The following is a 15,915-nucleotide window of genomic DNA, read 5'->3' on the forward strand; positions in this document are numbered from 1 at the left end:
AATAACAAAGTAAAAGTGATAGTAACGTGTGAAAACAAATGCCAGCAAACATCAGCTGTGAGTATATTTTTGACAGGAATTTCAGGGTGACTCCACAAATTCTCTCAAGACACTAAACCAAAATGATTAATCAGTTCTCTATCTTTGGCATTTATTAGAATTCTTGGCTTACACTCATTGTCCTCTTTCTTTTTCAGATGAGGAAACTAAGGTACAGAGAGTTTGATAGGTAAGATGTGAAAGAAATGAGATTGAAACCCAAGCTCCTGACCTCAAAAAGTTGTGATACACTGGGTCTCTTAAAGCTGCATTTTTATTATTAATTTAATATTTTAGATATAAACATTATGAGTAATATGCCACATCATTCAACTACTCATTGATAGGTGTAATTCAAATCCAAGTGTGTTCCCTGCCAAAGCTCATGAGAGTGACCATGTGGTGGTTGGAATTTTAAGGAGGGGTGGCTATGGTGAGACAGGCTGAGCTGCAGATAGGTCCTGAAAGGGGGAAGAAATGCCTATATGTTTATAGAAAAGCAGGGGACGTGTTCATGAGAACTTCTGATTGGTCACCTTTTCCATTTAGAGAGATGAGGGAGGCATGTGGGTCAAGGTAAGAGAAGATAATGAATCTTAGATTCTTGCTTCAAAAAACAATGAAAGAGATTAAATCAAAATATTACGATTCAATTGTTGGTGGGAATGCAAACTGGAAAACAGTATGGAGTTAAAAATAGAACTACCCTACAATCCAGCAATTGCACTAGTAGGTATTTACCCAAAGGATACAAAATACAGATTTGAAGGGGTACATGCACCCTGATGATTACAGCAGCATTATCAGTAATAGCCGAACTATGGAGAACACTCAAATGTCTATTGACTGATGACTGATGAATGGATAAAGAAGTGGCATTCATATATGTATATAATATGAATAAGTTATATTCATTATATTCATATATAATATAGGCATATATATGTGTATATATATATATATATATATATATATATATATGATGGAGTATTACTCAGCCATCCAAAAGAATGCAATCTTGCCATTTGCAAAGACATACTTAGAGCTAGAGTATATTATGCTAAGCAAAAAATGTCAGAGAAAGACAAATATAGTATTTCACTTATTTGTAGAATTTAAGAAACAAAACATGAACATATGGGAAGGAGGGAAAGAGAAAAAAAAAGAGAGTGAGAGGGGAAAAAGAAAAAAAGAGAGTGAGAGAGGAAAGCAAATTATAAAAGAGTCTTAGGGATCCCTGGGTGGCGCAGCGATTTGGTGCCTGCCTTTGGCCCAGGGCGCAATCCTGGAGACCCGGGATCGAATCCCATGTCAGGCTCCCGGTGCATGGAGCCTGCTTCTCCCTCTGCCTGTGTCTCTGCCTCTCTCTCTCTCTCTCTCTCTGTGACTATCATAAATAAATAAATTAATTAATTAAAAAAAATAAAAGAGACTTAATTGTGGAATAGAAACTGAGGGTACTGGAGCGGGGAGGTGTGTGGAAAGATGGGTTCAGTAGGAGATGGGTATTACAGAGGGCACTTGTGATGAGCACTGGGAGTTGTATGTCAGTGATGAATCACTGAATTCTAATCCAGAAACCAGTATTGCACTGTATGTTAACTAAAATTTATTTTTTTTGTTAACTAAAATTTAAAGAAAAATTAAAAAAAACTATAATTCTAAATTCTTCCCAAAGCTATAGCAAAATAATCTTAGTATAGAAAATAATTTTTTAAAGATTTTATTTATTTATTCATGAGAGACACAGAGAAAGAGGCAGAGACATAGGCAGAGACAGAAAGAAGCAGGCTCCATGAGGGGACCCTGATGCAGGACTTGATCCCAAGACTCCAGGATCACACTACATGAGCCAAAGGCAGACACTCAACCACTGAGTCACTCAGGCATCCCTATAGAAAATAAATTAATTCAAACTATCAGCTAGTCATGCTTCAGTTTTCTTATCTGTAAGAAAAAAGCTTATTTAAAACAGAAGTATTTTAGACCCCTGTAGAAGCTATGTAAAAAAGAATGACCCAAGATAGATTATGCTGTGGGTATAATACTAACTGATGCGTGTGATTTCTGAACCATTTAGACACAATTCGGTGGTTCTTGCTCTCAAATCCACAAAAGCTTGTTTCTGTGCCATTAAAGCTAATCTAGTAACCACAGAAGCCACTTACCAAGGAAGGAGTTGTTTTCCAATTACCTGTGTGAATAATTTCACCAGAAGAACCACAGGCCTTTACATGCATTCTCATGTCCTTGGGGACCTAATAAATGAAGGATTCCAAACATGCTCATTTCCAAGGGGCACCTAGAGAACAATTAACAGATTATTGTTATTGTGAATTACTTTTCTAAAAAAGGGGTTTGTAATTATAGTAGAAATTATTTCAGTATTAATTTGAATAGACAATTTTCATTATAGTAATATTATGGTTGTTTGTAATGACACCTAGAATCCTGCAGGAACCCCATTATAGTAGAGATTCTTTGGAATAGTTCAAATATTTGAAAATAGATCACTATTTAATTTTTTCCCAAAAACCTAATGGAAGCTCAAAAATTGTTAATTATTATTATTATTATTATTATTATTATTACCAGTACCGAAAATTGGTCATTTTTTCTTGTGTCCTCAAACCTGATAACAGCAGGTGCTTTCTGAGAAGATGGGAGGATTTACAGATGAGTATGTTTTGCCAGAAAACATAAATGGCAGAATCATCCCAGTTAGTAAGGACAAGCTCTCCTCAGCTAATTAGTCTCTCTCTCTCTTTTTTTTTAAAGATTTTATTTATTTATTCATGAGAGACACACAGAGAGAGAGAGAGAGGCAGAGACACAGGCAGAGGGAGAAGCAGGCTCCATGCAGGGAGGCAGATGTGGGACTCGATCCCGGGTCTCCATGATCAGGCCCTGGGCTGAAGGGGGCGCTAAACTCCTGAGCCACCTGGGCTGCCCTAATTAGTCTTATATACACATTATCTGACAGTTTTACTACAACAACGGTATTTAAAGGCTAGTGGTAATTAGCAGAACTCCGAATTTTTTCACAGCATAACATGGGTTTATTAATGACTCATATTTAAGAATCTTAGAGGGAATCCTGCTAAAACTTATAGCCAATGTAAAGGTCTACTTCTAATTCAGGATTGTAAAATGGCCAGCCAACTTCAGTTTAATTGTTTCTAAGGGCAAGAGTTTCACAACTTCAATTTATTGTGGGTTTTCTAATCTTTGAAAAATTCTCCATTAGAGTGAACTGCAATTGAATTTATTTTTCTACTTTATTTGCAGTGTATCTTCTCATCTATATGCAAGCCGTATTGAAATTATTTTCTTTAGTGATTAGGTTGAAGGACTATAAGCTAATAATTTAAGCAAAAATGAAAGTTCTTTTAGCATACATGGCTGTTATGGATTTTAACAATTAAAAAAATTTATTGTAAAAAAACAAAAATAAAAAAAATTTTACTGTGATAATAATGATGGTAATGAAAAAAATTAGGAAATGTTTTAAAATAAATAATTTTAATAAAAATGATTTCATATAAACTTTCCATACAAATTTACATTTTAAAAATGCAATTATTTAGAATTTCATCCATTAAAAGATAAAAATACCCATTCCCTTTCCCTATTCCTACCTTTCAAAGAGGAGAGTAATAACCTAATACCAATTGAGTGATCTATTTGACCCACAGGTGGAGGTCCAAGTATTTAAGACTGTTGTAAAATGCACTAGTAACAATGCTTCTGTAGTAAACATTTGGAATCTTGGTATAAGTCCTGGGATTTTACATTTTTCGTGATAATTTGAAATGTCCCTACCATAGTATTCAGGAGAGCTAGAAGGCAAGGTGGAGCAAAGGGAATCTTTCTTATAACGATAAATTAATTATACTCATTTTGGAGTGTTCTAGAAAAACACAGATGTTTCACAAATGGATACAGTTGAAATTTTACTTTTTAACATAAGATCTACTGGTATATACCAAGAATACTATTGGCTGTTAATTTTAGATCTTAGTTTGCAAAGAAGGCCCTACAGGTGATATTGCTTTGCTACATCTAATTGTACACTATCTGATACCAGAATTACACAGGACTTTGTAAGCAACTGATCAGATCTCTCTCATGTAGGAATTATTGAGAGGAGAATGAGATAATCGCTTCTTGGCCTTTTGGTTAAGATCAAGTGAGGAGAAAGAGATACAGTATTTACATAACTCAATATTCTCCATTATTTTCATAAAAATTAAAAAGAAAACAGCTTTTCATTTGAGGTAGGATGTGATCAACCATAGTAGCTTTTGGTTTCATTGATAATTTTTGGGGGGGAGAGGAAGGTAAATTAAAAATAACATATGGAACAGAAACTGTCTACCATCATACTTAATCTGAAACAGAGAACTACCTTAACATCTACATTAAAATGACTTAGCTATTGGGGCATCTGGGTGGGCTCAGTGGTTGAGCATCTGCCTTTGGCTCAGGTTGTGATCCTGGATTCTGGGATTAAGTCCCATGTCAGGCTCCCCAAGGAAGCCTGCTTCTCCTCTGCCAATGTCTCTGAATCTCTCTCTGTGTCTCTCCTGAATGAATAAATAAAACCTTAAAAAAAGTTTACTTAGCTCTTCCTCTGTTTTTATTATCATGACTATATTTATCTAAGAGGGTTTGCCCGGGCTAATATTTTGATTGTCTGTTACAATAATTTATACAACCCATAGACTCTTCAATGGAAAACATCAACAGTTTGCTCCTCAAATTCTTTGGATCTCTTGCCACAAAATCCTCTTTTTGTTTCCACAAAACTGATGGATTGTCTCTTGACCTCCAGCTAATTCTATCAAATCCTTGCTTTGAACGACCTACCTTAAACCAAACTTCCAAGTCTTAATAAATTCATTCTTGATTCCCCTTCCCCATGGAAACTGTGAAAGCTCTGTGAGGTGATTTTCTCCCTTATGAAGGTGAGCGGTAAACTCACCTTTGTCTTATCAACTGTTTACTTTGGTGATATGCGAAGAAATCACCTTTTGCATCATATATGTAGACTCATCATTATGGACTAGAGAACCTCAAGAAAGGTTATACCTATGTAGAGGTGAGCTGAAAACTTACCGATGACCCTGTAGGAATTTATCAGGTATGAGTATGGGCAAGACCCTGAGAATATGGACTTGTCTAGCACTTTTGGCAGTTACATTGGGCTAGAATAGCAAAACGGAGGATGTAAGGAACCTCAAACAAATGGTAGATTTTTTCTTCAAGACATTTTCTAAATTCAAAGCTTTGTCATGTAGTAGACAAAAAAGCACCAAAACTTTTGGAAAAGCAAAGTGGACTTCCTCCTAATTTCTTGTGCTTAGGATATAAAGTGCTATGAATTTGGATTCTGAGAATAAAAATGTGTACAACCCTGGAGGGATTTGACCTAACAGTCAGAAACCACATTTCCTTGAGAATCTAACCTGAGAATACGGGTCTGGGCCCTGGAATAGACTTTAGCTGGATCAAACAAACAAACAAAATCAGAAACCAGCAAAAGCAAAAAAAATCAAAAAAAAAAAAAAAAACCACAAAAACCAAAACCCCCCAAAAACTTGCTGAACTGTTGGTGATAGCACACACAGGAATAATTCAAAACTGGAAATTTGTGTGTTCTCAAATGCTAGCGCTCTTCCCTGCATGGCATTTGCCAGATTCTAAATTTGGTCTGGGTGGGAGATTAAAGATGTAAGCCAGAAACCTCCGAAATACAGGAGATTCTTTCATTCTCTTCTTGCTGAAGAGACAAAGAAAGCCTGGGTTCTTAAGTGAATATCCTGGATTGCCATGCCCTAGAAATAGGGGTGACCTGGAGGTACACTGAATCTTGCCAAAACTGTAAGGAAGATTCAACTCAGATTAGTTTCTGATTGAATTGAGATTATTAGCCTTAACTTCAGTAGAGGAATAATTTAACCCTCTTTGGTAGGTGAAGCCATCTGGAACATTTTTCTTTGTTGTCATTGTAATGTATGTGATAAAAAAATAAATTACTACAGAGAGGGTGGGCAAGATTTATGAGCAACGGACAAGGAGAAAAAAGGCTAACAGCAAATGAAGATTGAGCCCTATACTGGAGTTGGCAAGTAAGAACTTTAAAATAATTGCAAAAATATGTTTAAAAAATTTAATTCGAAAAATGACAAAAGAGAGAAATCACTGAGAAATTGGAATCTAAAGAAAAGAATTTACACTGAAAAATCTATGATGGGCAACTTACTGAACTAATTTAACTTAGTGAATGGTGCATTGAATATTAGAAAACGGGGAATGAATGAACGTTGATGAACCAGAGGGCTCATATTCGGATCTTTGCTTGGAACCTGAAACCAATGTGGTACAGAACGCCATCAGAGAAGTATATGCTCTGTCACCCAAATATCTAGAATGCACACCTTGAACCTACTCTTAAGAAATCAGATTTTCCCAGCAAGGGCTCTTTCACCCTGGGAATGCTTGGGAAGGAATAAACTCAGCACTTTCTTTTGCCCCAGAATCTACAGTTGTTACATCTTCTACACACTGGATGGCACCAGAGACAACTATGTCACCACCTAAGGAGTAAGTCAGTCCTGAAGCCAAACCTAATCTTCCAGTGTTCTTAGATAACGTTTGGCGTGATTATTATTTCGTTAGGCTGGACAGAATTGGATTTCTTATCCTGAAGGGGTGTTTTTCAGATTTTGTTATTTTATTTTAAAAGACACTTCTGTTACTTGGGTAAAATATACCTCTTCTCTCTGCCCATGACATTCTGATTTTCAGCCCCAATAAAGCATCATTAAACAGTAAATCCTGATTCTACACTTTCCCACCCTGTGGTGTCAACAGTTCTATAGGTTGAAATAATTTTATGGCAAACTGGATAAAATACAATAGATTTAATATTAAAGTCATGTTTGGGGCACCTGGGTGTCTCAGTGTGTTAACCTCTGTCTTTACCTTAGGCGGTGATCTCATGGTCCAGGAATCAAGCCCTGCATTGGTCTACCCCATCATGGAGGCCTCTGCTTGTCTCTCTCTCTCTGCCCCTCATCCTGCTTGTGCACTCTCTTTCTAAAATAAATAAATAAACAAACAATTTAACTTAAAAAATATTTTAAAAATTGAACCCATGGTTTAAAACAAGTATCAAATTAGCAAAATTAGTGGTAATTTAACCATAAATATGTCCCACAGAAACCGTCAAAGCAATGGGAAAAGCTAGTTTTTCTGAATGAACAAATATCTTGCAAGGAGACTCTACTTTTGTTACTGTGACAGCCTATAGTATTCTTTTTTTTTTAAAGATTTTATTTATTTATTCATGAGAGACACAAAGAGAGAGAAAGAGAGAGAGAGGCAGAGACACAGGCTGAGGGAGAAGCAGGCCTCATGCAGGTACCCCACTGCAGGACTGGATTCCTGCAGTGGGCTGAAGGCAGGAGCTAAACTGCTGAGCCACCCAGGGATCCCAAGCCTAAGGTATTCAGACCAGCTATCTTACTGAAAAGAAAATCATGAATAAAGCTATTTTAAATCTACACAAAAGCATCAAAGGATGAACAAGTAACTGTGTCTTTACTAGACTGAGTACGAAAGCAAGAAAATCTTCATTACCTCACTATGTATGAATAATAGAGATATTTAGAGCCAATGGGGACATGAATCTAGTTAAATTGCAGCAAATTCCAGACCAAGCTCAACTGACAATTTGATGGACTCAGCCCCTCAACCTAACAGTTACAAAGAGGATTCATTCATAATTTTGAAGGGAAATATTATCTACTTAAGTCTCTACTGTTTTTTTATGCAAAATTTTCTTACAAAAATTGTAGCAGCCCAAAGGGCTTGTCTGGTGAACTCTAAATATTTTAGCAAGAAACAGTTTCAAAGTATGCAAAATTGTTAGGAGGATAGACAAATATAGCATACTGTTATTCTTTTTGTATGAAACCCAAATAAGCTTAAAATCAAAGCTGAGAAGAACCTGAGAACAATGAAAACATTATAGTCTGACTTATGGAAATAGATGCAAAAATGCCCTTAATAAAATATTAGTAAATCAAATCCAATGTTACTTAAAGTAGATAATGTAACATGTCAAAGGACTTATTTCATTAATTCACGTGTACTCAATTGACTCTGTGCACACACACACACACACACACACACATGAATGCACAGACATGTTTTCATAATTTCCCTCTGATATCTTTTCCTTTGTTTGGAGAACCGCCTTAGTATATCTCCTAATAAAGTAGATGCACTGGTGATAGATTCTAATACTATTCCTTAATCTAAGAACAGTAAGGATGTTTACAGCATGGGAATCAGCAAATGCTACAAAGGGACAAGAAGATGAATCATAATTCCTTGTGAGACCATTTGTAACTACTTAGCAGACTTTATCTTAAGGACGAAATATTAGTTACAGGAACTTATCGTTATGGTCGTATGGATGTTCAAAGGAAAGTTAGATTGAAATAAAAAATAAATTTTTATTAACTTATTTGAAAGAGAGTGCATGCACTTGCAGGGGGGAGAGGCAGAGGAAGAAGCTGGCTGCCCCCTGAGTAGAGAACCAAAGGTGAGGATCCATTCTAGGACCCCAGAATCATGACCTGAGCAGAAAGCAGACACTTAACCAACTGAGTGACCCAGGTACCCTTTAACAATGTTTTTCAATGCCAAAATGATACAGGAATGGCAGCAAAGCTGATGAGAGTGAAATATTTTTTTAAATATAAAAATATTTGTGAAGAAACTACTTGCAAATGATCAAATATCTGGCATATGATATCATTATAAGAGCTGTGCCTAGAGAAACAACCCTTTGTTTTAAAATATTAATGGATGATTCCTAGAACTTTCTTGCTACTTCCCCATTGCTACTTGGAGTATATTGAATTCTTGTAAAATACTACTAAAAGGTGTTTGTGTTCACAACTTTCTATATCCTCAGAAGTTCATATATCAGGTGAAGGTGTGTTAAATACATGCAAAGTGAAGAAAAGCATCCTTAAACACCTGAAGTGTTTGATCATAGAAAAATACCAGGACCTGCCTTCCTGAGAAACATTTCTTACCACAAAAGGATTTTCACACCAGCCGAAAATTACCTAAGAAGTACTATCCATCACCAAACTTTGTGAAATATTTATATTGTAGATATTTTCTCCTTTAGAATGGCATGCAGTCGTATACAATGAAACATTTATTTGCATCACATGCCAAATTTTCTAGGGAATGGGGTAAATAATCTAGGGCTTTTTACCTCAGAGGGCTACATTTCTCTCATCTTCCTGATTTTTGATTCTAAATTTGACCTCTCCAATCTGCCAAGAATGAGAGAAAATGGAAGTAAAAGAGCATATCTACATTCATCCCGTCATCCAGCATTGAGTCATCTGCTCATATTTAGCTAGAAGGGGGGCTGGAAAGTTGGTATTTCAAATCCTCAAATGTATAGTTAAATTGGTTATAAGATAGAAGATGGAGGTCACTATGTTCTAAGCCCATCTACAACATCTCCGACATCATTTTGCATGAATCTGTGTATTAGTTTCCTATTTCTGTTGTAATAAATTGCCACAAATAGATTGAGTCATAATAATACACATTTATTATCTCATGGCACCGTAGGTCATAGATCCTACATGGATCTCAGTGAACAAAAATCAAAGTGTGGGCTGTGCTGCACTTCCTTCTACAAGCTCTAGTGCAGATTCCATTTCCTTGCTCAATTAGATTATTGGCAGAGTTCAGTTCTCTGAGGTTGCAGAACAGAACACCCTGTCCCTTTGCTGGTTATCAGCCAAATGTCATTCTTAGCTTCTAGAGGTCACCAGAGAAAATAGGCCACATACCACTTTGTGACTTAAAGTCACTATGTTCAAACCTTTTATATATGCTCTAAAGATACATGTATATGTCATATACAATTCTTTGATAAAATAACCTTTTAAAAAGTAGTTTTTATAAAATATAATCACTACATTCTTATAGGTAGTTGTGTTTCTTAATTTTATAAATGTTTTCTTCAGAGGAACATTATATCCAAGTTGTTATTTTGTTAAAGAAAGAATGTATAAATAGCCTTGGGAAGAGGGAATCTTTTACATATAACAACCCTCATCCAAAATGAATTTAGACAAGAGTGTGTGCGTTTCCTTTCTCATTAAATACATATTGTCAATGACGGATTTATTGCCTAGGCTATTTTTTAAAAGAGTTTGAAGATTTTATTTATTTATTCATGAGAGACACAGAGAGAGAGGGAGAGATAAAGTGAGAGGGAGAAGCTGTCTCCCTGCAGGGAGCCTGATGCAGGACTCCATCCCAGGACCCCGGGATCATGCCCTGAGCCAAAGGCAGAAGCTCAACCACTGAGCCACCCAGGTTCCCTGACTCACCTATTTTGAAATAATGGAGAATCTAAATCCTCAGCAACTGGTACAAGCCATGTATTGCAGTCTGCATATACTGGGTGGCCAGAAGTCAGTAAATGATGCTATCTAGAAGACTGGTGCAATATAAAAATCAGAAAAAAAAAAAAAAAAAGGAAAGCTGCATGAGAATAATTTCTTGTTCTCTCCTTCAAAAAATGTGTGCAGCCCTCACTAGCAATCATGGCTTAGTTAAAGTGTATGTTAGTTCGAATGCCCATTTTTCATAAACTATGTCAAAATTTCTTTTTATTATTTCATTATATTATATTATATTGTTATATTATATTATATTATATTATATTATATTATATTATATTATATTAATTATTATATTTGAGGGAGAATAACAGAGAGAGAGAGAGAGTGCAAGTAGGGGGAGGGGTAGAGAGAGAAGATGAAGCAGACTCCCTGCTGACCAGGGAGCACTACGAAAGGCTGGATTCTAGGACCCTAAGACCTTGGTCTGAGTCACCCTTAACTGACTGAGTTACCTAGTGGCCCCTCACAGTTTTTTTTTTAATCATCCTCAAGCACTGTAGCTAATAATGGATAGCATATATAATCAAGTGAATCCAGGGAGTAATTCCTAGAAGCTACTTCATTGTGAATTGACAAACTGGGAAGATGGGATAGAGATACAAAAAGAGAAAATACAAAAGTCTCAAGGAATTTTTAAAAGTATAAAAGAAATAATAATCCTACAAATGTCTGTTAATATTTTATTTGAATACTAAGGAATATTTAGTTTTGTTCCATAATTGTTGTTTAGAATACCAAAGAGTTGAGTAGCACATTTTTGAAAGACTAACCATTAAGAAAGTAAAAAGAAAATAATTCTAAGGTGTCTTTAAATAGATTTTCTTCCAAAGGTAATTAATATTGTGGAATGTCCATTTTTCTCAAAAAATAGCATCAAATTGTTTACCTCTATGAATATGAGTATAAAACAAAACACTAGTGATTTCACTAAGAATTATACTGAAATACAGCCAATACTTCCATTTTTGGTGTTTAAACCATCCCAAATGCTTCTCCATGCTAGGTGGCTAGTGATCGATCTTTATAATGGTCCTGGAATTTCATAGAAAATAGTATGTTTTTACCATTTTATTAATTGTGAATTGTTAAAGACAAGACAACAGGCTCAAAATGGAGCCATTCTAAGTCCCACATCACCTAACCAAAACTTAGTTCCAGTTTTGGCTCTCCCAAGAATGGAATCTAAGACCACACAATCAGGAATTACCTGGTTAACATAAGCTAGGTAATATACCTGATTCCTCCCTGCCATGCCCTATAAGAAAAGTAACTTTGCAATAACCAATTCAATTTTTTTGTTCCTTGTTCCTGCTCCTTTCTTCCTATAAAACCCCTTGCCTTTGTAGCTCTTTAGAGCTCCTTTCTACTTGTTGGATTGGATGCTACCTTTTTCATGAAGTGCTGAAAAAAGCCAATAAGATCTTTAAGATTTACTTAGTTGGATTTCTGTTCTTAACAGAATATACTGAAAGAAAGTGCTTAATGAACTTCTCAAGATATTGGTAAAAAGATTTAAATCGAGTTATCTGAACTCCTAAGATAGCACTGTATCTGTGACATCATGATTCCTGCTTTACTAAATTTCAGAAACAGCAAACACCACCACTACTATCTTTATCATAATCATCATCTTTATCATCATTATCATCACCACCACCACAATCATCATCATCTTCATCATCATCATCATCACCATCATGGTCTTTATCATAGGCATACATAAATTTCTTATGTAAAACATTGAATGAGAAGGGTATAAACATGTTTAGTTCCAAGGATAAAATACAGAAATAAATGAATGTGGTACATTATGTTAGGTGGTAGAGGATGTAGTTGGCTTGATAAAGTAAAATATAACCAAATAAAGAACGGGAACTAACATTGTCATACAGGCATATGTACGATTATAGCTAAAACTGCAGAATGTCATAATTGTCAAAGAACTGTTAATAGATGTTCTCAGGGACAGATGAACTAATCATGTCTTCATGCCAGTGACTAATATGAGAACCTGGAACTGGGAGGATAGGCATTAGTGGTTCTGTTGACAGGGGCTCACTTTCCTTGAAAAAACCAGTTCAGACCATGGCTTTGCAGTACAACCTGAAATCTGGCATTGTGATGCCCCCAGATATGGTTTTCTTTTTTAAAATTCCCCTGGCTATTTGGGGTCTTTTCTGATTCCACACAAATCATAGAATAATTTGTTCTAACTCTCTGAAGAAAGTCCATGGTATTTTGATAGGGATTGCATTAAACGTGTAAATTGCCCTGGGTAACATTGACATTTTCACAATATTAATTCTGCCAATCCATGAGCATGGAATATTTTTCCATCTCTTTGTGTCTTCTTTAATTTCTTTCAGAAGTGTTCTATAGTTTTTAGGGTATAGATCCTTTACATCTTTGGTTAGGTTTATTCCTAGGTATCTTATGCTTTTGGGTGCAATTGTAAATGGGATTGACTCCTTAATTTTTCTTTCTTCAGTCTCATTGTTAGTGTATAGAACTGCCATTGACTTCTGGGCATTGATTTTGTATCCTGGCATGCTACCAAATTGCTGTATGAGTTCTAGCAATCTTGGGGTGGAGACTTTTGGGTTTTCTATGTAGAGTATCATGTCATCAGTGAAGAGGGAGAGTTTGACTTCTTCTTTGCCAATTTGAATGCCTTTAATGTCTTTTTGTTGTCTGATTGCTGAGGCTAGGACTTCCAGTACTATGTTGAATACCAGTGGTGAGAGTGGACATCCCTGTCTTGTTCCTGATCTTAGGGGAAAGGTTCCCAGTGCTTCCCCATTGAGAATGATATTTGCTGTGGGCTTTTCGTAGATGGCTTTTAAGATGTTGAGGAATGTTCCCTCTATCCCTACACTCTGAAGAGTTTTGATCAGAAATGGATGCTGTATTTTGTCAAATGCTTTCTCTGCATCTAATGAGAGGATCATATGGTTCTTGGTTTTTCTCTTGCTGATATGATGAATCACATTGATTGTTTTACGGGTGTTGAACCAGTCTTGTGTCCCGGGAATAAATCCTACTTGGTCATGGTGAATAATTTTCTTAATGTATTGTTGGATCCTATTGGCCAGTATCTTGCTGAGAATTTTTGCATCCATGTTCATCAGGGATATTGGTCTGTAATTCTCCTTTTTGGTGGGGTCTTTGTCTGGTTTTGGAATTAAGGTGATGCTGGCCTCATAGAACAAATTTGGAATTACTCCATCTCTTTCTATCTTTCCAAACAGCTTTAGGAGAATAGGTATGGTTTCTTCTTTAAACGTTTGATAAAATTCCCCTGGGAAGCCATCTGGCCCTGGACTCTTGTGTCTTGGGAGGTTTTTGATGACTGCATCAATTTCCTCCCTGGTTATTGGCCTGTTATCAATGGAACAGAATAGAGAACCCAGAAGTGGACCCTGAACTTTCTGGTCAACTAATATTCGATAAAGGAGGAAAGACTATCCATCGGAAGAAAGACAGTCTCTTCAATAAATGGTGCTGGGAAAATTGGACATCCACATGCAGAAGAATGAAACTAGACCACTCTCTTTCACCATACACAAAGATAAACTCAAAATGGATGAAAGATCTAAATGTGAGACAAGATTCCATCAAAATCCTAGAGAAGAACACAGGCAACACCCTTTTTGAACTCGGCCACAGTAACTTCTTGCAAAATACATCCGCGAAGGCAAAAGAAACAAAAGCAAAAATGAACTATTGGGACTTCATCAAGATAAGAAGCTTTTGCACAGCAAAGGATACAGTCAACAAAACTAAAAGACAACCTACAGAATGGGAGATGATATTTGCAAATGACATATCAGATAAAGGGCTAGTTTCTAAGATCTATAAAGAACTTCTTAAACTCAACACCAAAGAAACAAACAATCCAATCATGAAATGGGCAAAAGACATGAAGAGAAATCTCACAGAGAAAGACATAGACATGGCCAACGTGCACATGAGAAATGCTCTGCATCACTTGCCATCAGGGAAATACAAATCAAAACCACAATGAGATATCACCTCACACCAATGAGAATGGGGAAAATTAACAAGGCAGGAAACAACAAATGTTGGAGAGGATGTGGAGAAAAGGGAACCCTCTTACACTGTTGGTGGGAATGGGAACTGGTGCAGCCACTCTGGAAAACTGTGTGGAGGTTCCTCAAAGAGTTAAAAATAGACCTGCCCTACGACCCAGCAATTGCACTGTTGGGGATTTACCCCAAAGATACAGATGCAATGAAACGCAGGGACACCTGCACCCCGATATTTATAGCAGCAATGGCCACAATAGCCAAGCTGTGGAAGGAGCCTCGGTGTCCATCGAAAGATGAGTGGATAAAGAAGATGTGGTTTAAGTATACAATGGAATATTACTCTGCTATTAGAAATGACAAATACCCACCATTTGCTTCAACGTGGATGGAACTGGAGGGTATTATGCTGAGTGAAGTAAGTCGGTCGGAGAAGGACAAACATTATATGTTCTCATTCATTTGGGGAATATAAATAATAGTGAAAGGGAATATAAGGGAAGGGAGAAGAAATGTGTGGGAAATATCAGAAAGGGAGACAGAACGTAAAGACTGCTAACTCTGGGAAATGAACTAGGGGTGGTAGAAGGGGAGGAGGGCGGGGGGTGGGAGTGATTGGGTGATGGGCACTGGGGGTTATTCTGTATGTTGGTAAATTGAACACCAATAAAAAAAACAGTTCAGAGGTTTAATAATTTCAGATTTAAAAAAAATATTTATTTATTCAAGACAGAGAGAGAGAGAGAGAGAGAGAGAGAGAGGTAGAAGGAGAAGCAGGCTCCAATCCGGGAGCCTGATGTGGGACTCAATTCTGGGTCTCTAGGATCATGCCCTGAGCTGAAGACGGCCCTAAACTGAGCCAGCCAGGCTGCCCTAATTTCAGACTCTTTAGAAAGGGTTAAAGGCATGAAAGTTTAGGCACCCATCTATGCGGACTTTGAGTAGTTCTGCAAAAAATTTCTAACACATTCCTTCACTTTCCAACTCATGGATATTTTATTTTCAAAATATGAATTGGTGGAGTAGCTGTTTGGAGTGCCATGAAAGAAGAGGTGAAGTAATTCAAAGCAAATTACTTTGGGACCAAAACAGTTAAGTTAAATACAGAAGGATGTTATTAGAAAAAGAGCTAAGTGAATGTAAGGTTTTCTTTTGGTGTTATGTTTAGTGTAATTCCACATGGCTGTGTAGTATGTTAAATAAGTGCACTTTCTTTCTTTTTTTCTAAAGATTTTATTTATTTATTCATGAGACACACACACACACACACACACACACACACAGAGGCAGAGATATAGGCAGAGGGAGAAGCAAGC

The 15,915-nt window shown here is 36.5% G+C and overlaps 1 protein-coding gene across 5 annotated transcripts in view; it reads right to left on the minus strand.

The window, feature by feature from the left end:
• LOC140612759 (olfactory receptor-like protein OLF2) overlaps positions 1-15,915 on the minus strand; it is a 46,232-nt gene that overhangs the window by 21,603 nt on the left and 8,714 nt on the right. The window contains exons 5-7 of one of the 5 annotated variants that reach the window (XM_072790823.1): positions 10,479-10,588; positions 7,027-7,140; positions 2,208-2,341 (exon numbers count right to left, since the gene is read on the minus strand). Coding sequence is in view for 3 of the 5 variants with exons in the window: in XM_072790820.1 (XP_072646921.1) it covers positions 2,234-2,285 (52 nt within the window). In the remaining 2 variants the exon portion in view is untranslated. Of the gene's footprint in view, positions 1-2,207; positions 2,342-4,847; positions 4,948-7,026; positions 7,141-10,478; positions 10,589-15,915 lie in introns of those variants that run through there. The other 4 variants (XM_072790820.1, XM_072790821.1, XM_072790822.1 and 1 more) reach the window with 4 other exon arrangements.

This window comes from Canis lupus, chromosome 21, assembly GCF_048164855.1.
Source record: "Canis lupus baileyi chromosome 21, mCanLup2.hap1, whole genome shotgun sequence".
NCBI classification, from domain to species: domain Eukaryota; kingdom Metazoa; phylum Chordata; class Mammalia; order Carnivora; family Canidae; genus Canis; species Canis lupus.